Genomic DNA, 27,273 nt, shown 5'->3' on the forward strand with positions numbered 1-27,273 from the left:
CCTCTTTCTGCTGAGATATCTTGCTGGCCTGATCTGTAGTTTTTAAATTTATTATTCCTACATTGCTAATTTTCTTTTAGTTGACTTTGTCAAGAGTGATACATTAAACTGATTTTCTCATAAAATATTCTGAAATTTCTAACAGCCACTTATATGAACTGTACTAAATACTATTAGAATATTTATGTGCAATTTTGATTATCTACTTCTAAAAGGAGAAATGTATTGTTCACCGCTCATTTCTTTAGTTGTTTTGTGGCATATAATACGGTTATCACATAGAAGAAAAAAAAATAAAGTTGAAATGTGCAAGTAACTCTTGTCTTGATGTCTTGAATCAATAATATAATGTGGGTGACTTTTGCTAACTAGAGATGAGGAAATAGCTACAAAATGCTGAGCAAATCAACACCACCAACAATCAAACAAACCAAGAAGAAGAGGAGAAGGAGGAAAAGGAAGCTATTATTTCATGCCCTGCCCCACATCTACTGAATCAAGGCAACAATAGATAAATATTCAAATGCAAATTTGAAAACATAGATTGCTGTCTTGTTGTTGCACTGGGAAAAATGGCTATAAACATACCTGTGAGGTCAATGCGGAATGAAACTGTGATATACTTTCTTCAAAAATCAGAAAAAGACTTTTTTTTTTTTTTTGCAGGGGACAACTTATATTGATACAAAATCTCTCATATTTAAGCAGAATTCCCTGTGTTTTCTAGGCATGGATAGAGTACGCACACATGAAAAAGACGTGGTGAGAAGCACAATGACACTTGAATGGAAGATCCACGAGCAGGCCTTGTGGGCTGATCAGACTTGTATTACTAAACACAAAGTCAAGAGATGAAATTACAATTTTCAAAAGGGCCTCTGGCACACATGAAGCCCATAAGTGAAGTTTCACTCAGATCATGAGATCTTGTGAATATTTCTAATCACTGACTATGAAATTAACTCAGATGATAAGTACTAGATCGTAGACTCTAATTAATGAATCTTTCTACATGCAGAACTAAAGTTTTAGAAAGCCCTACTAGAACCAGTCTATATCACAGGTATTTAAAGCTGAAGAATTAGATAGCAAGTTCAATATTATCTTGGGCAACTAAGTAATACCCTGTCTCAAGGTCATAATACAAATGAACTCCTTGAAGTTTCATAGCATAACATTTTCTAAAACTTCCTCATCTCAGTCATTTATCTATCAGCTTAATAAATTATGCTACTCTCAAAATGCCCCTTTTTTCTTTCTCAAAGACTCATTCAAAGTGTGCCACAATGGCTTTTTACTCATTCATTAGCAATAACAACTTAGAACAGGAACATAAAACTATTAAAAGTTGTCACTCTCAAATTCCAGTACCACAGATTAATTCTATCTTTGATCAATTCTGCTAAGAACATTCTATAAACAACAGCAGGTGAAGGAGAATGAGATAATGCTTCCAGTGGTACAAATTACACAGTACAGAGGTGGTGGGCTTGAGCAGGTGGATTCATGTTTTACCTCTCTAATCAATCTCCACTTGAAACCATTCTGACATTTAATATAAGTCTGCTTGTTTGTAAAATGTGATATTCACTTCAAGGAACTTTTCAAAATTATCTTCAAATGGGAAAATTATATTTCTAATTTGTCTTTGGGAAAGCAGTAGATATTTGAAGGAGACAGAAATCAATACCTAGCGTGAAGATCAAGATGATAGCCAGGTACAGAGAGGGAGAAAAAAATGTTTCCAGAGCTTTGGAATTTGAGTTTAATGCAAGGTCAAGGACGAGCTTTATCCTGAAGTTCTTAGGAGCCTTATGGTTTTGTCTCAGTTTCATATAAAATACTGTCTGCTTTTTTTTCCCCCTTCCTTTCCATCAGTTTAACAAGGAAACCTACATAGTAAGATAGGATTTAAAACACCAGCTGCCTGGGTTGTACTTAAAGTCTAGGTGACCTATCCTCCATCTTTAGAGCAGGTATGTACCACTCCAAAAGACAATGTATTTCTGTATTTCTGAAATCCTTCTCCTATTTGATATACATATGAATATATATACATATGAACACTTCATATGTAAAGACCTACATCAGTACAAATAACATTTTTGTAGTTATGTTCAGATGCATGCGTTCAGGTTTTCAGTAATATCTTGAATATCATTGTGGTAATGAACACCCTTTAGAAGATGACTAAAGTTCATATAGTATTACTACCATGAAGTCTTTATTAATACAATCTATTTAAGAAGTTAGAAAAAAAATCCCTGCTCACATGTAGCCCATGGTAGCTCAGTATCCAACTGGGCTCCCTAGGAAGGGGAACAGGAACTATTTCTGACATGAACTCAACAACTGGCTCCTTTACCTCCCCGTGCCCACAGGGGAGGAAAAGTCTTGCTAGGCCACAGGGGAGGACATGGCAGCCAGTCCTGGAGATACCTGATAAGCTAGGGTCAGATGGAAGGGGAGGAGGACCTCCTCTGGCAGTGGACTTGGAAAGGGGCAAGGAGAAGATAAGGGAGAGAGGGTGGGACTGGGAGGGAATGAGGGTAGGGCCTATGGCTGGGATACAAAGTTAACAACCTGTGATTAATATAAAAATAAAATTAAAATTAAAAAATAAAATTAGTAAAAGAAAAAAAAAAGAAGTTCCAAAAAGACTTTAAAAAAATTAAAGAGTTTCATAAGAAACCAGCAAGAAAATGCTACTTATATTTAAGGTTACACATAATATTTGAAAGATAAATATATTTTTGGCTCTTGGTTTTCTTAAATTATGAGAACTATTTCAAAATATATATTTTTACTGCTGAATATATTTTTTCCATCCAACATAAGAATATAAAAATGTGCAAAACTATCATTTAGAATGATAATCTTATTGTATTAATGATTTTTGGAGATCAAGGCATAAAGTATTCTATTCAGTTTTTTGGCATACGGTGTCAACTAATTTGGCCTATAGAAAGAGTTCTTAGGTAAGCTTTCGGTTAAATAATATGCAATCCAAAATAGTCCTGAATGATATTTAAATGCAATTGTAGAATTGGGTTTCCCCTTTTAGTTTTAGGTTTAGTTTTCAAAACACTAGGGACATGTAAATATCGAAACTTTTAGAAAGCAGGATGGTTGAAATACTTCTCAGGATTTAAACAATTCTTAGACTGTTTTGGTTTTAAAGCATGTCTTACTATATATACATGTGTGTATACACCTATATTATCTGTGAATTGTTTATACAGCAACGTATGCTCTTATATATGAAAACCAGTATGGAGTTAGACATATGAATCAATAAATATTCTCTGTGAATTATATTATATATTGGTAGTTGGAAAACTGGAATTAATAATGCCATGAATTTATCAGAATTAAATTTTTCATTTTGGCATGTTTCATGATTGTTATGTACCTTTTTTTGTTTGGAGCTTACACGGATGGTCATGCTTGGTATCACATTAAAAAATCCCTTTTAAAATATTTCCCTGTAAATGTAAGTGAAAATATAAATAATGTTTCAAATTTCCAAATATTGCATGCCTTCTTTTGCTAGAAAAATATAACTAGAAATAATATAAGATGTTATTTAATAAAAATAAACCAGATACAGAATCTTGCCTTGTATTTACAGACAAATTTTAATGGAATATTTCATGGTCCAACACAAATATCAGACCCAATGGCACTAATTCTTGTACAGCCTTTGGCTTACCCTGTATAACAAAATCTGTTATTTAAAGTAGACTACAAAACACCTCATGGTAAGTGAACTTTCAAAGACACAAAGAAAATCTTCCATAAATTTAAAAGCTTATCTCAAATTCTTATTGTTATAATCTCAGGATGTATATATGGTTAATTTCATTATCTTAGGTAGTTGAAATTTATTGGTTAGTGTGGAAACAAAAAGAAATTGTTTTAGATATTTTTGCTTCTGTTCCTAGTCAACATTAATAAACACAAATAAGTGTATGTAAAATTACTTTTACAAAGTTTTGAATGTTGGCAATCTCAAGCAAAATTCTTTACGTCAGCGACACTTTTTAACCCAGCGTATTACAAGGTTCATACATTTCAAGGAATAATGATTAAATATTGTATCAGTAAGATAACATTTATTTTTTTAGTAGTTCTCATTTTCTTAAAAAAGTTCCCTTTAGAAATGTACAAGGAAATTGTACAATATTTAGAAAACTTAAAATAGATGGATATGATATGCAGTTGAGAAAATGTATTCAAAATAATGTGTTTGGCATAACAGAGGATGTTTCACAACATCTTTTATATGCTTTCACTGGAGAAAGGAAAAGTTTATTTTTCAGTGTCTGAGTTCAAGCCTAAAATACACTACATGAAGAAAAAGTTCAGTAATGTCCAACAGATAACTGAAATTCAAATTTTATTTTTCCATATTTATCAGACATTTTTTTTTCTGAGGAGACTTTTCTGAGAGAATGGAGTGCCGATGGGAACCCTGTAGGCATGTTTATAAGTGTTGTACATGACATATTTGAAGCGCCACTCAGTACACATTGAATACTTTGTAAGTATATAGGCATATCAACATGCAAGTGTCATGTGCTTAATATTACAATATGCATTTTGTTTTGTGAAAATGTTCATGATAAGAGTAGATTCAATAATTGTGTTTGTTTTCTGTGCTATATGTTTCATTTTGGCGGATCTTCTTTATAGCACAGGATATATTTGAATACTGTTATAAGTATACCCTTCCAAAAGATATGGATTTCATGTCATATAAATAGAACATTTCATTTTTGAAGCTACATTACTGAGAACACCTGCATTTCTGGACACTGTTTTCAGAGATAAGTCTTTAAATTTTTTTTTTAACACGGCAAACTTGTTGCAAGGTTGTTCACACTGAAATATTTATTATAAGAACGGAGCTTTCTTTAAGGAATATTTATGGTTGAATAAAAAGCTAAACAACCAATTCACAAATATTGATGTGAACTGAATATGAAGAAACGAGATGCCATTCCAAACTCAGAACTCCTTGGGTCACTACTCAGTTGCATCATTGAATCTACAACACGTACAGTGAGCACAGCGAAGTAAGTTTGTAAAAAGGTTAAAATGTTACATATTTATAAGGAGCAATATTACGAGCTTTGAAAAACGTCTAGATTGCTTTTCTTTCTACTTATGACATTCAGTCAACACAACAGAACCACAGAGAAAAGCAAAAGAGAAAGATAACAACTGTTTACATTTTGTACTTGTCTTTAACCAGTTAGTGACTACTGCTTTCAACCGTTATATTTTATTGCGCGTGACTTTCACTATCAGCAAATATAAAAACATGTCTACTAGGGTCATGTACAAGGAAAAAACATTTAAAGAAAGAAAGTATTTGAGGTTTGACAGTACTGTGTATTCGTGTAATGCTGCATTTCATGCTGCACTTAAAAGTCCATGTAGGAGTCATTACTGCTTTGACCCTGGATGTGGGAAAAGTGCTTAAGTGCTGAGCCCTGGTAGTTTTTTCTTGTGCCCCTGCAATTGTCACTTATCTTTTAACTTAACATCTTTGAAAAATACAGCATTGTTCCAAGGGTGTATAATGTTTGCTTTACATCTTTTTTCACATTTGGGCCCATTTTCTCCAAAATAATCACACATTTTATATATATATATATATATATATAATATATATTTATATTATATATATTATATATGGAAAAGATGGTAAAAAGTAAACCAAATAATATTTATAACAAAACCACATAATATGAAACAACTTATTTAATTTTAAGCGTATTTTATAGATTCACCATGATAATTTGATAAATTTTTGTAATCTATTTTTTTCCTAAAGGAAAATACTCTCATAAATGGCATTTTATTTCAACATATTTAAATTACATTATTGAAAAGTTCATATCATGCCTAGGCAGACAAAGTGGGCTTTGGATGCAATATTTTGAATTAATGGGGTTATTTGTTCAGGAGGCAGTTTTAAAATACTTAATTTTGTTTATATAGATAACACTTCTCTAGAAATTAAATCATTTACATGATTTGTACTTAAAATACACCATTGAATTTGAAGAAATTGCTATGCTTTAAGAATGAAATGAAATATCATAGTGGATTGCAAAATGTTGCCATCAAATCACTTTTAAAAAGTTACAATTACATAACAGCAAAATATTAACCAGGCATGGAAAGAACTGTCCTCACCTTTTTCATATTTTACCTATATGCAGCTAATGATAGAGAGCTAAAGAAACGCATATCCACACACCATAGAGTACACTACAAGAAGTTGGCTTTTGAGATTTCCCAGGGAGTGGGGAGTGCATTGTTATGAAAGTCCCAAAATGATGCTTCCTGGGATATCTTGTAAATATTTACTTCCTCTATTTATACTGAAGTATCATAGCCCATGTTAAAAGTGAGAGGTAGAAGAATTATTGTAAGTATGCATGGCAGAGAAATTACCAGCTATATCCAATAACTATTGCATTCAATAGTAATCTCAATACATAAAAATGCTGATGATTTTTGAACCCATTCATGTATCCTTAAACTCTTTATTATCTTGTTACTTCAATCCACTGCCTTTGGAAGGGTATATAGCAGTGCAAAGGGCATGTTTGGGTTGTGATTGGGAGACAAAGAAAAGCAACAGAAAAGAAAATTTCCCCATTAAAATATAAGTGACTTAAACTACTAAAAATATCCTATGTTCTTTGAATAAATTTGTACTCATAATCAAAGTACTTAAGTCTATTAAAGCACATACATTTCAAAAAAGGTTTAAGAATGTCAAATTTGATTAGATATAAATTAAAGATTCAAATCTGTGTCATTGCATTCTCTGCAGCAATGTTAAGCACTTAACCAAATAAATTTCCTTTGTTACCTCAGTACTTAAGTAAGAAAAAAATGCAACTTGTTGTTAGTGATTTAATTCACATGAGAGATGAATGAGCAAACTCTTGGATCTTCTTCAAGAGTATTGTATATCCCTTTGCAGTAAGTATCCAGCAATAGAATTAGAGATATTGCACTGAGTATATTTCAATATTGCCAATGTGTTTTTCAAAACAAATATATTATCTACACTAAGATTTCCTCTTTCCCAGAATTCAAAATGCATATTATAATTACATGGGTTTCCAACATCCATACACAGCTAGTACAAGATACTTACATGTACATACACTGTAGTTACCTATATTTTGCATAGTTTTTAGTGTGTACTTTGTGCCACTTAACAAAAAGCATTACTCGTCAATTATTTTCTTTCAGTTTTTCACTAATTTCGCTTGTGACCACTGATTAAGCATTTCATTTTCTGTATCCATCACAGATTACCGCTTGTTAAAGAACATAGAACTGGGTATTTTCATTTTCAAGTTTCCTGGGACTTAGACATTGTGGTAAAGGAGGCGGGACAACAGGAAGATTCTTGTTTCTTTGTTTTTTTTCCACAATTGGAAAAAGTGTGAAATCTCATATTTTTATCTTTTAAATTATCCTTATGTCCAAAGGGTGGAGAACGAAAAGCATTTTCAGTGTGCCCCTTGGTAACACTTTGCAATAAGTGGCACTAACTCACACGATAACTGCTATGTTACATGGAAGAGCCATTGCGGTCAAACAGCTGCTGTACATGTGCCTATGTGGAATCTCAACGCTCTTACAGTCATGAATACATAATTACAAGTGAGCTTGTGTTTTTAATTGAATATTTATATTTTTACAGAAAACAAACAAACAAGAAAACCCAAACAAAATAAATGAGGTGTTAGCTTCTTTGCCATAATCAGGAAAGTTGTTTTTATTTCTCTATTTGTTATTTCAATTATAGAGTTTCTATGAAAGACTAACATCTTTAACGAGATTATCCAGGTTCTAGATTAAATCCCAATATCAGGTTCCTTAAATTGCTTCTTGCAAGTTCTGGTAAAATAAAACAAGTTGGAACTCTTTCGCTGTGTTTGTTTTAATCTCTCTTCTCTTAAATATATGCACACACACACACACACACACACACACACACACACACACACCAATATTCCAATGGTTGTTTTGTCTTTACTATTGCACTCATAAACGTTTCCTCTTTTTTTATACTTTTGGTCACCATTCTTCCCAAGATTTTCAAAAAAGGAAAAGAAGACAAGAAGAATGTTGATTAGATATTTCTGATGGAGGACAATCAATGTACACTGTAAACATTTCTGGCAGAGAGGAATGTCTTTTTGTAACAAATGATGCTCATAGTCTTTGAGGAGTGTCTGCACACACTCCTTCCACTGTGTCCCCTACCTACTTAATTCCCTTATCAGAGAGAGAGAGAGAGAGAGAGAGAGAGAGAGAGAGAGAAAGTGGCTCCATGTGCATACGACTGTGCATATTTCAGGCTTCTCAGTTGACATGAGTCCAATTTAGAAATCTTATCTTTTTTTATTGTTTGGAATGGGGAATATCCAGAATTCTTGTAACTTATTTCCTTTAGTGAAAATCAAATAACCATTCAATACAGGAAAGTATAACTCCATCACTTTTTTCTATGACAGGAAATGTTATTCAATCAAAACTAGCTACCTTTAACTGAAAACCATTTGATTAGAGCCCACAAATTTTTATCTGCCGGTGATTTTCTTTTTACAAGTTCTAATGGATTTGTGTATTTTTTGGAAGGGTTAAAAGAGTCAAAAGTCTTGAAATGCAAACATTTTTGGACTTCTAATTTTACAGTGCTATAAATAAGGTTTGTGTTATTTAGGCAACAATTTTAGCTGTTGAAGCCAAGTAGAATATAGATGAAGGAGGATATAAATACAGCATCGATGAAGAGTAGCAATTTTGTAAATGTATCCTGAAATTAGGCTTTAAATAGTAATCGATGATGCAGTTACACAACATACTTAGCAATAAGAACCTTTCCATTTTGTACTAACAGGATGATTTTCTGCTGTGTGGAGTCTTTCTAAAGATTATGCATTGAAAGATATGAGCAGTTTATAGACCTATTCTAGTTTCAATGTGTCTAGAGGCACCTACCTGATTCTCTCAAACTACCATACTATATTAACATATTATTGCATTTTTCCACAGATGGTATGGAGTGAACTGTAAAAACAAGCATGCAATCACATCAATGCAGACTTATTTCCTTAAAATGTCATACTGTATATGATTTATTATGTTAACACTCAACCACATCATATTATTTATGTTCTGAATATTTTGAAAAGTGCTGCTTGACTGACATCGTCCTTTTGTCTTTTGTAAGAAATCAACAAGATAAATGCTACACAATTAAAAAAAAAACTTAAAAATTCTAACATTGTCATTAAATGTTCGATACTTTTCTGATAAATAATCTAATGTACAGCACCCTTGTCTTTCATTTGTTATTAACAAAGGATGTTGTATTCAACCATTCTTGTTCCCCACAAATAAATTCCAAGGTATTTTTAAAACTCTAGGCCACCATGCTGTTAGACATCACTAGTACGGCTACCATATTGGAATATTTGTTTTATTCTTAAAGGTGCAATGCTTGTAAATGGGAAAGTAATTGTTAATCTAACTGGATTTTTATTTTTTAGCTTCTAATAAGTTTAAGAAAAACTATTCTATCAATATTATATTTCACTCAAAGAAATAAGACTTTATATTGACTCTGTGTCATATTTAACATTACAGAAGTTTATAATAGTTCAATACACCAAAATTTCAAAATAATCCAGAGAAAGAGACTTTCACCTTGGAGTTAAGTGCATGGCAGGGATTTTCTATCACTCACTGTTTCATAAGTTTGTACCTCACAGAATGCATAGACAGTAATTTAATATAAGGAATATTAGTTCATTTATACAGAAAAAATATCTTAAACACTTCCTTTTTGGTAAATCAACATAGTTAAGCAGCCCTGAAACTGCCAAATTAAAATGTGTATGTGTGATTTTTAAATAAAACTAAGAGTTTATTTTTAGGTTATTATTCAACTGTGGTTGTGATTTAAAACCTGAGGCTGTGCACTGGTTGTTAGCTTAAAATTACCTTTCCTTGTAACATTGTGCTTCCATTTTATAACAAAAATTAACAAGAACTAGAAAAATTTGTTGTTGACAGTGCTAGGACATACAGACAAAAATACTAATACATGTTATCTACTTATAATATCAGTTTAAGTAATATCTAAGGGATATAATGGACGTTAGAAAATGCGTACTTATGACTGAATAACCTACAGCCAAAAAAGTTAAATATGTATCAAATAATGTTTAATTGGATTTATTATATGCACTATATACAGATACTAAAATGTCTCAAAATTGTGCCCTACTTCAGTTTTTTTTTCTTTTTTTTAGGCAGATGAATCCTTATGGAACAAATAAATTATAGAATCAAATAGAGAAATGAATGAAATCTTTATGATTCCCAAAGCAGTTAAGTGTTTGTAATAATTTATTGGTAAATGAAGCTACAATAACCTAATGGTAGGATCTATATAATAATATAAGGTGTCATGTCATGATTATAATCCATACACATGGCGCCTGTATCAAACACTAAATTTTAAAATAGCAACTTGATACAGTATTACCAGTATAATCTCAAACATTCCAGAAACTACACTACAGTGTTTTCAGTTTGTGTTTTCTAGGGCATATGTTTCCGCAACATGTTATCTTTGAAGATAGACAGGTAGAAAACATTGTTTGTAAACCTCTAATCTTCGATTAAACGTAAGCACATTAGGTCATCACCTAATTGTGTGGCTTGTGAAAACTGTCCAATGCAAACCAAATAAAGTCTATGATTTAAAGGAAAACAGATGTAAGGGTGGGGCTCTGCATACATTTCTTCAATGTGTAAAAACAACTCAATTTCATGGTCCAGTGAGATGATTAACATTGTTAAGGCTGTATATTCAAGCACTGTATGTTAAAAGAGCAATGGTGTAAAATTTAGGCAATAAGAAATGTCCTGCATTATGGATGGTACAGTAATTAAAGAATGATGCTTTCAACTGCTGATTGTTGGTACACACTGGCTACTGAGAGCAGTACAGTATGGGTGTTAATTAAAGTAGTAGAAGGTGGTTGGAATGATTTCTGAAAGATGATTGCCAGTTTTCTCCAGCAGTCAGCCTGGTAGGTAAAACGTGTGGCCTGAATTTTAAATGAAATACTCTTTTTTCTCTTCGGCGTTGACTTGGCTGCCTTCAGCATTGATAATAGCCGTGTCAGCATCTGGTGCATCTTCAGCTCCTTTAGCTTCGTTTGTTAGATATGTTCCTGTGGGCACGGGGAGAAGATGAATGTTAGTTCTGAGTGTCTAACAAAACAACTAGCATTAAGAATAGATTTCGGCAGATGCTTTTGTTCATTGTTTGTTTTTGTATATTGGACAATATTCTGAGAAGCCACACTATTCAACATCTAAAAATTCAACATCTAAAATTCTATCCTTTTTTGTTTTCATTATAAAAGATGTATTTCAAGTGAAACTGTGGTACAATTATCTAAAGACAAGAATGAGACTGAATGACTATGCCATTTTCACTTCTGTAATCATTGACTGTTTGATTGGTAAGACCCTAAAGGAAACTCAGTTGAAACAATCAGGATCTTATATTAAGTCTTTTTTTTTTTTTAATGTTTTTCTAAATTTTAACATTCAATAAACTTGTTATTAAACATTACTGTAGGTTCACTTTCAGTTTTGTAAAGGTTAAATTAAAGATTTGAATACAGCTAAGAAAATAAGAAAGCACAACACTTACATGGCCAGTTATGGTTATTTTGATGGAAATATTCTTAAGGTAAAAAGTTCTTTCCCTAAGACTATTTTTTTTTTTCAATGCAGTTTATTCAGGAACATTGAACAATCCTCGGACCCCGGGGAAAGCCAGCCCACAGCTTAAATAGCCTCTGGGTAGCCAACCCAGGCGTGCCACGGGGGCAATGCAGATAGGTCCACATACATGGAAGCAAGCCAGATCCTCGGCCTTAGCCAAATGTGGAGTTGTTCGTGACAGAGAGCACTCACCATCGGGAAGGTGGAAGGCAGAAACCAGCTCCATCTTTAAGGCATAGCATTCCGCAGCTCTCTACAGTTCCCCCTTTTTGTTTTAGACGCATCAGGCAAGAGTAGAGGTCTGATCTCTTTATATTAAGTCTTGATAGGCGAGGTCCTCCTCCCCTTCCATCTTACCCTAGCCAATCAGGTCTCATCAGGACTGCCTGCATTGTCTTCCTCTGTGGCCAGGTAAGGCTGCTCTCCCCTCAGGTGGAAGTGATCAAAGGGCCAGCCACTGAGTTCATGTCAGATCCAGCCCCTGTTCCCCTTACTATGGAACCCACTTGGACACTGAGGTGCCATGGACTACTTCTGTGCAGATGTTTTAGGTTATCTCAATGCATGGTCCTTGTTTGGAGTATCAGTCTCAGAATTAGCCAAATAATGCTGGGCATGAAAATTCACACTAGCTCTGTCAACAATGTTTACATTTGACCGTTATTAAAAGTAAAAATAAAATTTCTAGTATTTTAAGAAATAATATTTTTCTTGAAAATCATTTTCTGACTCATAAGGGAATATGTATAAACAAAATGTTTAACCAAATGCTTAAGAGTTGAATCTTATTTCTCCAAAATAGTCCTTCTATTTTAGTTCTCATTCAATTTTTTTTTCCTCAGAATTAGGTTGGTGTAATAAAGCAACATTCAGAACAATGGCCAAAGTCACCAGAGTGAGCCAGTGACTAGGAGGACAAATATGAAGTGCCCACTTTTCTCTAGCACTAAAAATCCAACTATAAATATCTGTTTGGTGGTTCATGCTTTTGTTTATAGAAACCTGTAAATTGCTTTTCCACTGTTAAAGGTAGCATGCCATTTATCTTAAAGTAGACTTAATAAAGTCAATTTTCTTAAACCATTTGATGATAATAACATTTATCATCACTTTCGTCAAATACTTTAAGATTTACATCTCCAAACCCTCTTCCTTTCTCTAACCCTGCCTCCACTCACTGGACAAACACATACACCTATAATATTTTAGAATGAATTAGTGTTTGCAAGATTTTCCTCAAAGCTAGAGAGCTTTCCTTAACTATTACTCACCTTTATGTCTTGCCAGGTATCGGCCAAGTAGAAATATGGAGCACAGTGTGACGAATACAACTACAGCCACTATTCCTCCGATGAGGGCATGGTCAGGGCCATTCTGGCCAGCCAGAGAATTGGGATCTGGAAGACAGCGAAGAACCCTGTTTTAGTCAGTCTGTCACTTTCTCCTTAAATACATAACTGTAACTAGAATGAATCATTTTGAAATAGCATATTAGTATTAATATGAAATTGCATTGATGTATATTTTGTCAGTCTTTCAGTCAAAAATATTGGTTGTGTCGCTACAGCACACAAAACACCTGGGGATGTAATATTGAACGTGTAAATAACTTTTTACCATTGACCCTATATTTTAAGGAAAAGACAGCATGAATCAAATATGCATGTGCATTCTTTGAAGTTACATGTTTTTTACTTAGTATTCACATTTGGAAGATTTTATTTATATGTGAATTTATGTAATATATAAATATATATAAAACATTTATACATGACGTAGAAAATCCAACGACGACTCAAAGCAGATGCTGAGACTCACAACAAACTTTGGGGAGAGCTCAGAGAGTCTTATGGAAGAGGCAGGGATGAAGGGTTGGGGGTTGGGGAGGAAGGATAGAAGGACATGAGGGGTCAGGAGTCCCACAAGAGACCAACAAAGCTAAAACAACTGAGCTTAGGGAATCTTGCAAAGACAGATGTACCAACAAAGGGCTATGCATGGAGAGGAGCTAGACCCCCTGCTCAGATGTAGCCAACTGGCAGCTCAGTCTCCATGTAAGCTGGGCAGGGGCTTTCCCTGTCATGAACTGGATTGCCTGCTGTTTAATCACTTGTTCCTGGAGATGTGGGTTTGCCTGGCCACAGAGGAAGAGGATCCAGGTAGTCCTGATAAAACTTGATAAGCTATGGGCAGATGGCAAAGGAGGAAAACTTCCCCTTTCAGGGGACTAGGGAAAGGGGACATAGGGAAAAGGGAGGAAGGGTGGGACTGGGAAGAGTTGAGGGAGGAGGCTTCAATCAGAATATATAATGAATAAATTGTAAAAACAATAACAAATTTAAAAAAATGTAAAATATATCAGTTTAAAATAATATAACAATAGAAAATCTGGGGATTAATATTGTAATTTGATATTATATATAGATACATTATAGTGATATAACATTATACAAATAAATTTTTTTTTTAATTTTATTTTTTCTCATCAGTTACATTTTATTAACTCTGTATCCCAGCCGTGTCCCGATCCCTCATTCCCTCCCAGCCCCTCCCTCCCTCCCTCATCTCCCCCGTGCCCCTTTCCAAGTCCACTGATGGGGGGGACCTCCTCCCCATTCATCTAATCCTATTTTATCAAAGCTATGAAAACTGATGCATACTCTAAAGAAGTCTTAAGAGAAATCTGACAGCAATACTTTGGGGAACTCAACTTTTAAAATCCAGATAGTCATAACATAATTTCATCAGAGAAAACTGAAAAGGAGAAAACAGAAAGATTTTGGAGAAGACACTGTGTGTTTGATGAATGAGGGTAATACAGTTTGGTGACAGGGTTACTCTCCTGTGAAATGTTGACAGAAGGTGAAAGATAAATAAACACCATTGAGAATTGAATGTTCATTAGATTTATAGTTTTCAAAAAATGATTGGAAAAGATTATCAAGAACCCTTTACATTCTGTTGTTAATAGGATTTTATTGGAAAGAGATAAATCAGTAAAGAATGAAAAGATCAAAAAATTCCAGATGTTTAGATACACAAATGTTTGAAAATTGTCACTTGTGAAATTCACATGACAAGGAACAAAAATCAATGAAACTTTTAGAAAGAAACTACATTAAAGCTCAGCTCTATGGCAGATATGAAATAAGTGTACCAGACCCTTCTCCCAACTGTTTTCTTGCAAAGGTCCTCACGTAGGTTTTATACTTTAGAGACAGGGTCCAGTGGAAGAAGAGATGCAACAAATAAGTTATGGCTGGCACTAATGCTTTCAGAATCTCGAAGAGTGGTTGTAGAGACATGTATCTGACAAATAGATTTGGAAGTGTGATATTTAATGGAACCAGTGTCCTGTCAAAGAATTGCATCCAGACAAAAATAACAGCCTGTGTTTAAAACTTCAAACAACTTATAGAGCCCTAAAGCTTGTAAAGGGAAGAAATGGAATATAAAAGCTGTGTAGCACTGATGGAGCTCATATTTTCCAGTACCTAGTTCTAATGCCATCATGAAACAGGACCTTACAGATTGAAAGTAAAGAGGTAATAGTATCGTCGAAGCTGAAGGATCTTCTGATACTAGTCCAACATGTTGTCATGAGTGGTTTCCATCTACCTCTTATCTTCAAGTGAGAGCAATGATAAAGAGTGGATACCACATCTGCATATGGAGAATGAAATGTATTCATGTACTCTAGTTCATGGAGTAGAAAAGTGCTATTGTATAGCTTGTCTTATTTATGCCCTTCCCCACAGATAATGTAGCCATTATGGTAAAACTAGGCATGCTTAAATATCTTAGATTCTCAGTTGACAATATTGGCTTTGTGGAATTTTAGATTGCCCTAGTGAACAGATAGCAGATGTGTGTGTGTGTGTGTGTGCATGTGTGTGTGTGTGTGTGTGTGTGTGTGTGTGTGCGTGTGTGTAAACAAAGGTTACCTCTACTGGTAATCAGAAGGCCACATTAGGTCAGAGATTTTTGACAACACTTATTTCCTTTGCTTTGAATTCGTAGAGCTAGTGTTGTCCAGGCTCTCCTGATGTTGGGCAGAATCAGATGATATACGTTTAAAATAAGGAACAAAACCCAGATAATAGATGGTTCCTACGATAACCTAACCAGGTGAACTAATGAGATATATTTAACTTGAAAATCCATAGGCCTAAATGATATTGTCAGTCCTTTATGAATGGAAACACAGTAGCCTAAGCCTACATGCCTTGAAGTGCTTGAAAGAACACACATGAAGGCTCAAAAAACTCAACTTTTAAAGACAGTAGGCATAGAACCTTAATGTGCTATAGTAGTTACCTTTAGCATTTTATACAAGTCTGAATATCTATATATTTGCAGCCATGTCCATTCACCTCCAAAGGAAAAGAAAGAGAAGAGAGGTGTTTTATTTTACCCACTCTGACCCTCTATTCCACTGTTAGATCTTTGGGGCTTCAAGATTCCTTATTAAGGTTTTGTATGATTTCATTTTTTGATTTTTCCTTTATATTAAGAATTGCTCTTTCTTCACTTTATTGTATGGTCTTGTTACTTTCTCTTGCATCCTTGAGCTATCTTACAATCATTCTTTGAAATCTTTTCAGAAACTTCATTTATTACCTTAAGCTATTTTTATACTTGGCTCACTTTCCCTTGGAGATCTATCTTATCCTTCATTTTTCATGTTTCTTATATCACTTTACAGACATTCACACATCATGTATTAGTGGGTGGCTTTCCCCATTTTATTTAGTACCTTTTGGTGGAGAATATCTAGCTTTTCGTTCCAATGAGCTGTAATGTGTCAGCTGGGCAGGTGCTTAGCTTTTGTTGTGAGCTCAAAAATTAATCTTTGAAGCCTTTATTCTTGGTTGCAGCCAACAATGGCAAAGCCTTTAACATTCAGATTTTTTTGTTTGGAAAGCTCACTTTATAATTTTTAAATAATTTCACTTCAGTTGTCTTTCATTTGTAGTCTTCTCGAACATAGGTAAATCTTAAAATTTTATATAATCAAGTCTAATTTTTCCATGATATCATAAAGACTTATGGGTAACAATGTAAAATACTATACCATAACAAAATATATCCATTTTGACCTATATTATCATTTTAACTGTTTACATAAACAATATGATAAGACATTTTTATAAAATATTTTTAACAGGCTCCAGACCTTAATAGAAACAGAGACCTTAACACAATTGATGCCATGTTAGTGGTACCATTTTTAGAGCCTGTTGTAGGCCCCAATATATATATATATATGTGTGTGTGTGTGTGTGTGTGTGTGTGTGTGTGCACTGAACTGGGAACAAAAGCTTAATCCATCAAAGACTTAGTCTATACTTTCAGGATCTGGGGAAGTCCTTAGAGGCACTAACCTTGCTTTTTAGTTCCCATAATTTTGGTTTTCTCTAACTATTCTTGCTAACTGAAGTGTCTCATCCAGAATATGTTATTTTTTGTGCATAAAAGACACAGAATGAGGAGACTAAATGATTTTGGCAAGTTCCCTGTGTAGCTCACAAGCTGGCAAATAAAGACTTTCTATTTGCTGTAAGTATTCTCTGAAGAAGTCACCTTGCAATACTCTGGAGGCTCCAGTGAGACTCCCAAAGATAGCAAAGGAGACAGATCCCTGGGCCAATAGTTCGCTGAATGAATAATTCCCAAGAGGTGCATACCCTAAGATCTTGCAGGGCCTCAGGAACTTCTCTTGCTCTGAGAAATCTGCTCTGTCAACTCTGAGAACCCACGCCTCATTACAGAAAGTCACCTGGATCTGTGTCCTTGGAACTGTGTTTATGGTGCTTTCTGCAAAAGACACTTAGGAAACACTGGACACAACCCAACTTCTGTTGTCTTAGGCTCACCTGCAATCACCAGACCCCCAGTTTAAGTCTGTACGGATGGTGGCCAATTATTTACTATGTGTCACTGTGTGTCTCTCTTGGTTCTGCTGGTTGGAGAGCAGATCTCAAATGGAGGGGGGCATCCCAGGACTGTGTCATTTGTTCCCCTTGAGATGGCATAAGACTTCTTGCAGGCTTACACCAGGCTGCCTGTTCCCAGTCCCATCAGGCTGCTACAGTTGTCATTGGTGTGATGAAGCCAGAAGAGATTTCCAGGTGGCAAGGTGGGGGTAGCTTCCCACATCCTAAGGAGAGTTTGGCAGATGAGGACAGTTCTGATATCCAAGGAAACATCTGGATAGTCTGTAAAAAGCCATTGGCTCATATTTGGAGTTCAGTGGTCCAGTTTTGGTTCAAGCCATCTTGGTATACCTCAGCCACCATAACGAGTTTGCTTGCACTGGGCAGTGGCTTACTTTGGTGTGAGACCTCCTCCGGCTTAAGACTTTTGCACTTTTGTTGGTGACATGGATATTTTGGCTTGGCAGTACTGCCCAGAGAAACCCAAAACCTCCACAGGTTCTCTCAGCCACACCACATGAAATTGACCTTTTCTTTCCCACACCTGGAGTGCTTGTTCCTTGCTCTGACTGCTTTATCACTTGAGCTCAGAGACACTAGAAGAAGGAAGAGAGAATACTCCATTCTACATAAGTGACTGCAAAGAGGTTCCCTGTCTAAGCACTGGGATGCTGGAAGAGGCAAATAGCTTATCTGTCCAAAAAACCTTGATCCAGTTTCTACCATTTCCCAGGCTTGTTTGCAAACAGTTGACACTAGTCATGCGATTAAAGAAGCTGTCAAACTAACTTTGGGCCAGGAACTCTCCTCCCTGCCTTGCACTCAGTAGAGGCCCTCTTGAGAGGTATGCTGGAGAGGTGGATATAAAACACCCAATAGTTTATTATTAGACACTTTTCCTGGACCATGCCAGTATCTGATTCTACAAAACTTTAGCCATTGACCTAGCCATCTGTGTGTTAGATGATAACCCAATAAAGCTTCTCCATGGTTGCCTGAAAGTAACTGATGAAGTCCAATATATCAGCCCTGACCTAACAGATGTCCCACTACAACAAGTAAGGGAAGTACTGTACACTGATGAGATCAGTTTTATTCTAGATGGAATCAAGTATGCCAGTGTCACAGTTGCCACCTTGGGCAAGACAGTGTGGGCCCAGTCCCTCAGCGAGGGGCTTCAGCACAAAGGGGTGAATTTATGCCATTATCCCTGGCATTTCACTGTGGGGAGCAAACGATCATTACTGTGTACATGGACAGTTCATACTCATTTGCCACGGCCTACATTCAGAAAGGAAAACAAAGTCACAGAAGAAATCCTGTCCCTACAAATGGCCATATGGCTGCCAAGAGAGGTGTCCATTGTCACTGCAAAGTGCATCAAAGAAGGAATCCCCAGAGACTCAAGAGAACAGGGCAGCAGACTTGGCCATCTACAAGGTGGCCCTAGAATCCTTGTGGCCTCTCTAGATCTTGGTTACCATGTCTGAACCTGAGTTGCTCCAGCACCCAACCTATACCCAGGGGAGAAAGTGAGCAAAAAGATGCCAAACATGAGACAAATGGGAGGTGGTTCTTGGCAGACAAGAGATCCATACCCCTTGTTGGTACTGGAAGACAGATGGTCATCCAACTCCACCAGGCCACCAATCTGGCAACAACTAAAAATGCTGAGTTACTCAGGTCCAGCTATTACAGCTCTCAGATAATCTTGTCAAGTTCATTACGCCTAGATGTGCCCCCTTGTGTACAAAGGAACCCCCCAAATGGAAGAAAAGCCCTGGAAGGAATATGTACCCAAGAAATCAATCCCAGAAATAACTGGAAAGAGGATTTTACAGTCAAACTCTGAATTCTTGTGTATAAGTGTATGCATATTTTCATCCACACCTTCTCTGGATAGGTGGAAACCTTCCTCATCTGAATTGAGATAGCCTCAATCATCACCAAGAAATGCCCCCAAAGAATTAATTCCTCGATTTGAGCTGCTCCTCTCTCTGGGGTTCAAAAATGGCCCTTGACTTCAAGGCCAAAGTTGCCCTAAGTTCTTAGGATGAATAGGAAGGAAACTAATCAAATACATCTTTGAGACTACTGAAATTTGGGCCAACCTCTTACCTTTTACCAGGTGTACCCCATATTGAAAAGTTCCATAAGGCAAAAACTACTAACCATTTCATTCTCAAGACCTTATAACCCCTGCAACAAACTCAGAGGACTAGTCATCAAATGGCTCAGAGCTTGCCCCCTCACCCATGTGTGAGCATGCCTTTAAGTTTTACCCTGGTAATGCAGATCCTGGAGACAATATGGAAAGGCCCACACCCTGTGGTCTTCACCATGCCTACAGCAGAGGTCAGTAGTGTTACCCTCTGTATCCATCACACCCAGCTGAAGGATGCTAAAGAAGATCATGAGAGATGGGTCATCACCAGGTCCTCTGAATTCCTAAATATAAGATTGATATAAACTCCATAATGACAGCTATCCTATTTTTGTCTTTTTGTCTCCTGATAGGAAAGGGTCCAACCACTCTTAAACCAGGACCTCTGGTATGGGAATTAAGAAAGACCAAAATTGGAGAGCCCATAGCCAATTTACTCACTGATACTCAACCTACTTTTCATGTAAGCTTCTTTAAATTATTGAATCCAGAGACTACTAGGGGATGGTTCACCTGCTCCTGTAAAGGAGCATGCCCCCCATAGGCTGTACGTTCAACAAGAAAGAGAAGGAGCTCTGATCTATCCAGCACTATGTCTGCCTGGTTGACAACTCCCTAAGCTGCCAGAAGTTAGGGGAATACCATTGTGCTCAATGGTAAAACCAAGTCTTCCTGGGAGCACACGGATCCCTCCAAAGTCCTAGAAAGGAAACCATCACTACCTCTTCATGGTTTTGGGCAATGCAATTCCATCTCCATAGAACAGTGGTTCTCAACCTTCCTAATACAGTTTCTCATGCTGTGGTCCTCCAAACATAAAATTTATCTTCATTGCTACTTCATATTGCTTCATTCATTGCTGCTGTTATGAATCAAAATGTAAATGTCTATGTTCTCTGATGATCTTAGGCTACCCCTGTGAAAGGATTTATTGACTCCCTGCCTCAAAGGAGGTGCAACTCACAGGTTGAGAACCAGTACTATAAATGTTATGGCCTACCTGTAGTAGAAGGTTGCAAAAGGGATTCTTCTCCAGTCCAAGCAACTCAGAGGATGCACACTTGGCTAAGCAATCAATTTACAAATGCCAGGTAGTCTCTGGCGTCTGTGAAAACACTTAACCACCATTCTTACAGCAGAATTAACCTGCTTTGTAAGGCTACAGGAATCTGAATGCACCATTTATAGACTTAACCTGCTCTGTATGGCTACTGGAGTAGGGGAGACTATCTAGCAGGTATCTTGGTGGCATTAAGCAGGTACCTTTCATTTGGAGGTCCCCCAGGGTGAGATTAAGTCCATTTACAACTGTTAGGGTTGGAAGTGGAGACTGTTGTTTGATTAGTTCCAACCCAAACATACTCTGGGGCTTGGGTTCCAGGCATAATGAGCAGATGTGATAGGGAACTGATATGTTTTCACCTCTACTGGCAAAAATATCTTTAAAAATTGATGTTCATTATGTATTGTTGGGTGTGCTTTTATTTCACTATCATGTGTTAGAACTAAATGTCTTTCCTTAATTTCTATTCTTAGCAACTAAAATGAGTGATTGAGTATCAGATAAGTATTATCTGAACAGTTCACAGATAATGCATAATTTAAATGGCTAAATCCTAGCAAGAATGTCTTATATAAACTTCCATTCGTCTCCTACAGTCAGGGAAATAAAAGATGAAGTGTAGCCTTCTTAAGTTCTTTACAGATAGTGAAATTTACATTATTATTCAAATAAATACACCACCTACCCTTAAAGATCATTATTTATTCACAAGTGTTAGCTCCTGACTTTCTGCAGTTGGTCTGCAGTTGGGAGTAATTAAACTCCTCTAGACTTTGACATGTAGTACCATTATTCTTTTCCACCTGGCAATGCATAGATGACAGGAAAATGGAAGCTATAAGTTTAAGCTTTGGAGCTTAGCATCATTTGCTTAAAGGGTTTTTTTTCTTGACTCTTAATACCATATTCTAGAGAGAAAGTTATACAAAATGATATGTACAATTACTAAGTCCTGATACTGAAAAATGTAATGATAGAATTATACTAAAGAAATTAAAATTGAATTACAGTCTAAGGTAGGTCTAAAACATTAGCTCAAGAGGATGTGGAAGGCTAGGCTTCATGTGTCTTTGCTTCAGACGATATTGGGTCCTATGCTGGATACCCTGAATCCTCCCAGATCCAGTCAGCTACTTTCTGTGCGGAGAGCCAGTCTTTCCTTACGGCAAGGTTATTTCGGTGATTAGATTACCATAGAAGCTATTCTTCCTCCTTTTGCGCAAATTTTGATTCTGTCTCTTCTTTCTGTCAGTTTCTGATAACTGGTCTTTCTAAGTTCTTATAGTAACTAATCACGTCACTTAATTACAAGATAATTTGCTGCCCTCCCTGGGTCAGTCTAAATTTTAGACAAAAAAAACAGATAATAGAATTCTTTCCTCCACTTGTGGATTTCAAATCCTGTTTGAAATCTCTAAGGTCCTGGAGTCCACACTCAAGTTAGCTATAATTTCTCTGTTGAAATTCTTCTATGTGGTGTAAGTAATTACTCTTTGTTTCTAATTAATTTTTTTGTTTCAGTTTCTCTTAAAGGTCAGGAAAAGTATGAATACTAAGTAATTGAGCCCTCCATTGTTATGATCATTATATGAAAGGAATTTAATGATATTTTTCTATATTTTAAGTCTGAAAAATTACTAAGAATTAAAATTACACATCTTTATACAAAATAATTTAAAATGGCATGATTACTTCTGTTTAAAAAAAGCAAATCATTATTAAAAATTAAAAAAAATAACTTTTAAACAGAAAATTTTGATTAACATAAAGCACAGTAATTTGTAAAGTAGATGATACTATTAACTAAAGAAATGATTTATAAATTATTTATTCTAATTACTAAGCCATTTACTATTCTCTAGATGTCTTTCTACAAGTTTTGAAATATAGTTTTTGAGAACTTTATACAAAGAACTGTGAATATATTCATTCTTTTTACCTCTTCTCAGGTCTTCTCCAGATCAGCTCCCTAATTTCTTCCAAATCCCTGTTTTCTTTTTAAGTTTTTTGTTGTTGCTGTTGTTTTGTTTTGTTTTGTTTTGTTTTTATAACAGAGTCCAGTTTGTGTTGATTTTATATTCTTAGTGGAGGGGACAACCAGTGGAGTGTGGTCAACTTATCAGGAGCCATATCTAAGGAAACCCATTTCCCCTTTTCCCAGAAGTCATCAGATCTCTGAGGTTCTGCAGCTAGGAGAGGAGGCTCTTGCACCATTTCCCAGTCTGTGTGAGTTGGATTTTTAAAATCTCATCTTTAGAATGTGAATAATTCTAATCATACAAGATTAACTAAGATAAATGTATGACTGCCCATGAAGCAATATAAAAGCATCTCAAAAAATAAACGTTACCTAAGTGTTAGAACTGTGCCGCAAGAAATGATGGAATAAGATGCTGAGTAAAAATATAATAGCTTTCCCTTTTTTGGAATGCTATGCCTTAAAGATGGAGCTGGTTTCCGCCTTCCACCTTCCCGATGGTGAGTGCTCTCTGTCATGAACAATTCCACATTTGGCTAAGGCTGAGGATCTGGCTTGCTTCCATGTATGTGGACCTATCTGCATTGCCCCCGTGGCACGCCTGGGTTGGCTACCCAGAGGCTATTTAAGCTGTGGGCTGGCTTTCCCCGGGGTCTGAGGATTGTTCAATGTTCCTGAATAAACTGCATTGAAAAAAAAAAAAAAAGAGTCACTTAACACTTTGACTTACCGTGATGGCAACTGAGAACCATGGTAAATGGCTAAAGAGTTGAAAGGTCAGGAAAGCATTAATATTGGAAGATTATGAGATTGTTGAAAATAACCTCATGGAAATTTGATGAGTTAGGGTGAAACAAGAGAGTATTTTGTAGAGCTTTAAATCAGTCTTTATGTTACAAATGTATGTTTTGTTCAGTGCACAAAAGGGCTGACTCAAATATTGATAGTAGTTTAATATACGAAACTGGGTAAACTGTGGAACAACTTTATGAAACTTCCTGTGGTGAGTCGACAAGCAATGATTCGATTCAGTCTCTCAGACAGATTGTGCCACTTTAAGAAAAGGCCTGACAGGGGTCTTGTGTGGCTTCGCATCCTCCCTCGTAACCACATCTTCAGATGTCTGTGCATCCTTGGCTACCACCAGCTAGTGTTGCTTCATCCCGTACCACATTCTCTCGCCTCCATAGGCAAATGCCAGGCCTAAGTGATTACTTCAACCCTGCCACTTTCAAAAAAATCATTTAATTCAAGAGCTTATCTACATGGATTAATTCCCAAACTTGATCATCCTCAAATATGTAAATTTTCATGAATATAAAGGTTGTGCTGTGCATTTATAACACAGCCTCGACACTTTCACCCACTTGCAAGAACCAAGCAAATCAAGTAAATGGAAGGAATAGCTTTAAATTCTTATGCTGAGAGCAGCTGAATGAAAAATCTTTTGGAACTCTGTTCTCTGGTGTCTAAAATTATATTTTCAACTGTTTTTTTTTCTCAATTTTTTTTTAATTAATTACAGTTTACTTACTTTGTATTCCAGCTGTAGCGCTCTCTCTTATTCCCTCCCAATCCGACCCTCCTTCCCTCAACTCCTCCCTGTCCCTCTCTAAGTCCACTGATAGAGGAGGTCTTCCTCCCCTTCCATCTGACCCTAGCTTATCAGGTATCATCAGGACTGGCTGCAATGTCCTCTTCTGTGGTCTAGCAAGGCTGCTTCTCCCTCGGGGGTGGGGGAAGGTCAAAGAGCTAGCCACTGTGTGCATGTCAGAGACAGTCCCTGTTCCCCTTACTTGGGAAACCCACTTGGATACGGAGCTGCCATGGGCTACATCTGAGCAGGGGTTGTAGGTTATCTCCATGAATGGTCCTTGGTTGGGGAATCAGTCTCATAGAAGACCCCTGTGCCCAGATATATTTGGTCATTGTGGAGCTCCTGTCCTTTCCAGGTCTTACTAACTCCCCCCTCTTTCATATGATTCCTTGCACTCTGCCCACGGTTAGGTTATCAGTCTCAGCATCTGCTTTGATGCTCTGCTAGGTAGAGTCTTTCAGAGGCCCTCTATGGTAGGCTCCTGTCTGTTTCTTGTTTTCTCCTACTTCCAATGTCTATCCCATTTGTCTTTATAAGTGAGGATTGATCATCTTATCCCAGGTCCTCCTTCTTGTTTACCTCATTTATTACAATTTATTCACTTTGTATACTGACTGTAGCCCCTTCCCCCATCTCTTCCCAGTCTCGCCTTCCATTCCTCCTTCATACCCTTCCCCTATTTTTCAGAGTTCCAAAGAGTTTTTCTTCAGCTGTTCTCTGTTATAAATACACCACTCTTGTCTCACACATCAACCAGTCTTTCATGTTGCAAAATATGGGGGCTAGAGTGACGGCTCAGAGGTTAAGAGAACTGGCTGTTATTTCGAAGGTCCTGAGATCAATTCCCAGTACCTACATGGAGGCTTATAACCATTTATAGTGATATCTGGTTCCATCTTCTGTCATGTAGTCATACATGTAAGCAGAATACTGTATAAACAATAAATAAACAAATCTTTTTAAAAATCACACTCAAAACATTGACTCAAGTATCTTTTGCCATATGCTTTATAATTTGAGTAGCTAGAAGGCTAAAGCAGGAGGTTTACTAGACTGCAAAAGCAGCATGTGTTTTAAAAATTAAAAAATAAACAATAAAATAAAATGTAACTATACATGACTTTAAATTTATGAGTTCTACATTAAGACTTTATCATCCAACAGATTTTTCACTATTAAACAAAGTAAATTTTAGGAATAGAAACACCAGCCTTCCTTTCTTTTGTTTTTATTTTTATTTTTTCTGTTTTTCTAGATACAGTTTCTCTGTGCAGCCTTGGCTGTCCTCAACTTGCTTTGTAGACCAGGCTGTCCTCAAACTCACCAAAGATCCCTCTGCATCTGCCTCCCACGTGCTGAGACTGCAGGCACGCATAGCCTTCCTTTTCCAGATGTTATTATTACAACCTCATTTCTGCGTCAAACTAATAGGAGACAAGTGTCCAGTGTTACTCAGTATTCCTTCACTATAGAAAATAGCTGAGATACTTAATTCATGAAGACAAAAGGTTAATTCTGGAGCATGTTTTAAAAGTTCTAATCCAAGTTGAAGCAGATTTGCTGTTCTGGCTGTGGTGCCAGAACAATGGCAATGACAGACATGTGGGGTGGAAATGGAGCCCTGTCCTTATGAAAGCTTGAAGCGGTACAGCCCTCCTGGGTAGTGCTTCCCTAAGCACCAAATCTACATACAGACACTTTGAGGTGTTCAGCACCCAAAATGGTGCACATCTATGCACTTTTCCCTATGAGACTTCTTATCCAGAGGGATTTTGACAGTTATTATACATTCACTATTATTATTATTAATATCACACTTTAAAATGCCAGCCTGCTTAGCTTATATATGATCCAATTTGTATTTTTTAATCTACTGAAATTTAGAAATGATGTTACTACAATCTATACTAATATCTCACACTCTGGTATTTGTTCTTTCCTTCTAAGAATGGCAGTTTCTTAATATTTTCCCAATGAGTTGTTATCTTAATTGTACGGCAATTTACTTGGTTAACTTTCTCACTATACAATGCAATAACATTCTGCAGCATGGATGAAATATAGACTCGATTTGTCCATAAGTATAAAAATTTACATGAAACATGTTTCATCAAACAATATTTGTATCTGTAAAAAAAATGTTTAAGCATAATTCCTTTCATTTCATTGCTCTTTCTCTTGAGTAAACTCTAGCTGTTCTATTTTTTTTTTTTTTCCTGTAAGGGAGGAAATGTCTCAGCTTTGAAGAACTGTACAGCTCCAGCAAGGACTCTTAACTTGCAGAGTAGTGCAGCCATTAGTGCCAAGAGCCCTTCACAGAATGGTTCACCTCCTTTAGCACTGTCATCCAGAAAGGAAGAGAACCTGCCAGAAGATTGCCTGTGTCAAAGACAGGAATGCATTTCGGATTACCTAGGTGATCAAGGCAACGAAGTTTTGCTGTTGGGAGAGGGCAGATAAACTATCCTTTAAGCCCCTGACCCAAGTCTAATTTTCCTGAATTAAACACTAGTACTCTTAAAAAGCAGATCTGAAAAGACTTCTCACTCAGAACTGGATCCAAATTCCAGTTTAAATCTGACATTTCTTCAGTTTCCTTATTTATAAATGGAATATATCTGCTCTGCCTTTCCTGGAAGAGTTATTTTAAAAATAGTTTACATGGAATCTGCTATAATATGAATG

At 36.1% G+C, this 27,273-nt stretch overlaps 1 protein-coding gene across 2 annotated transcripts in view; it reads right to left on the bottom strand.

Moving 5' to 3' along the window:
* Positions 1-3,614: 3,614 nt before the first annotated feature.
* Cadm2 (cell adhesion molecule 2) overlaps positions 3,615-27,273 on the bottom strand; it is a 766,465-nt gene continuing 742,806 nt past the window's right edge. For both annotated transcript variants that reach the window (XM_060370623.1, XM_060370622.1), the window contains 2 exons: positions 13,122-13,247; positions 3,615-11,288 (listed from right to left, as the gene is read on the bottom strand). In XM_060370623.1, coding sequence (XP_060226606.1) covers positions 11,170-11,288; positions 13,122-13,247 — 245 coding nt within the window. In that variant the 3' untranslated portion in view covers positions 3,615-11,169. The remainder of the gene's footprint in view (positions 11,289-13,121; positions 13,248-27,273) is intronic.

This window comes from Meriones unguiculatus, chromosome 17 (assembly GCF_030254825.1).
Source record: "Meriones unguiculatus strain TT.TT164.6M chromosome 17, Bangor_MerUng_6.1, whole genome shotgun sequence".
NCBI lineage: Eukaryota > Metazoa > Chordata > Mammalia > Rodentia > Muridae > Meriones > Meriones unguiculatus.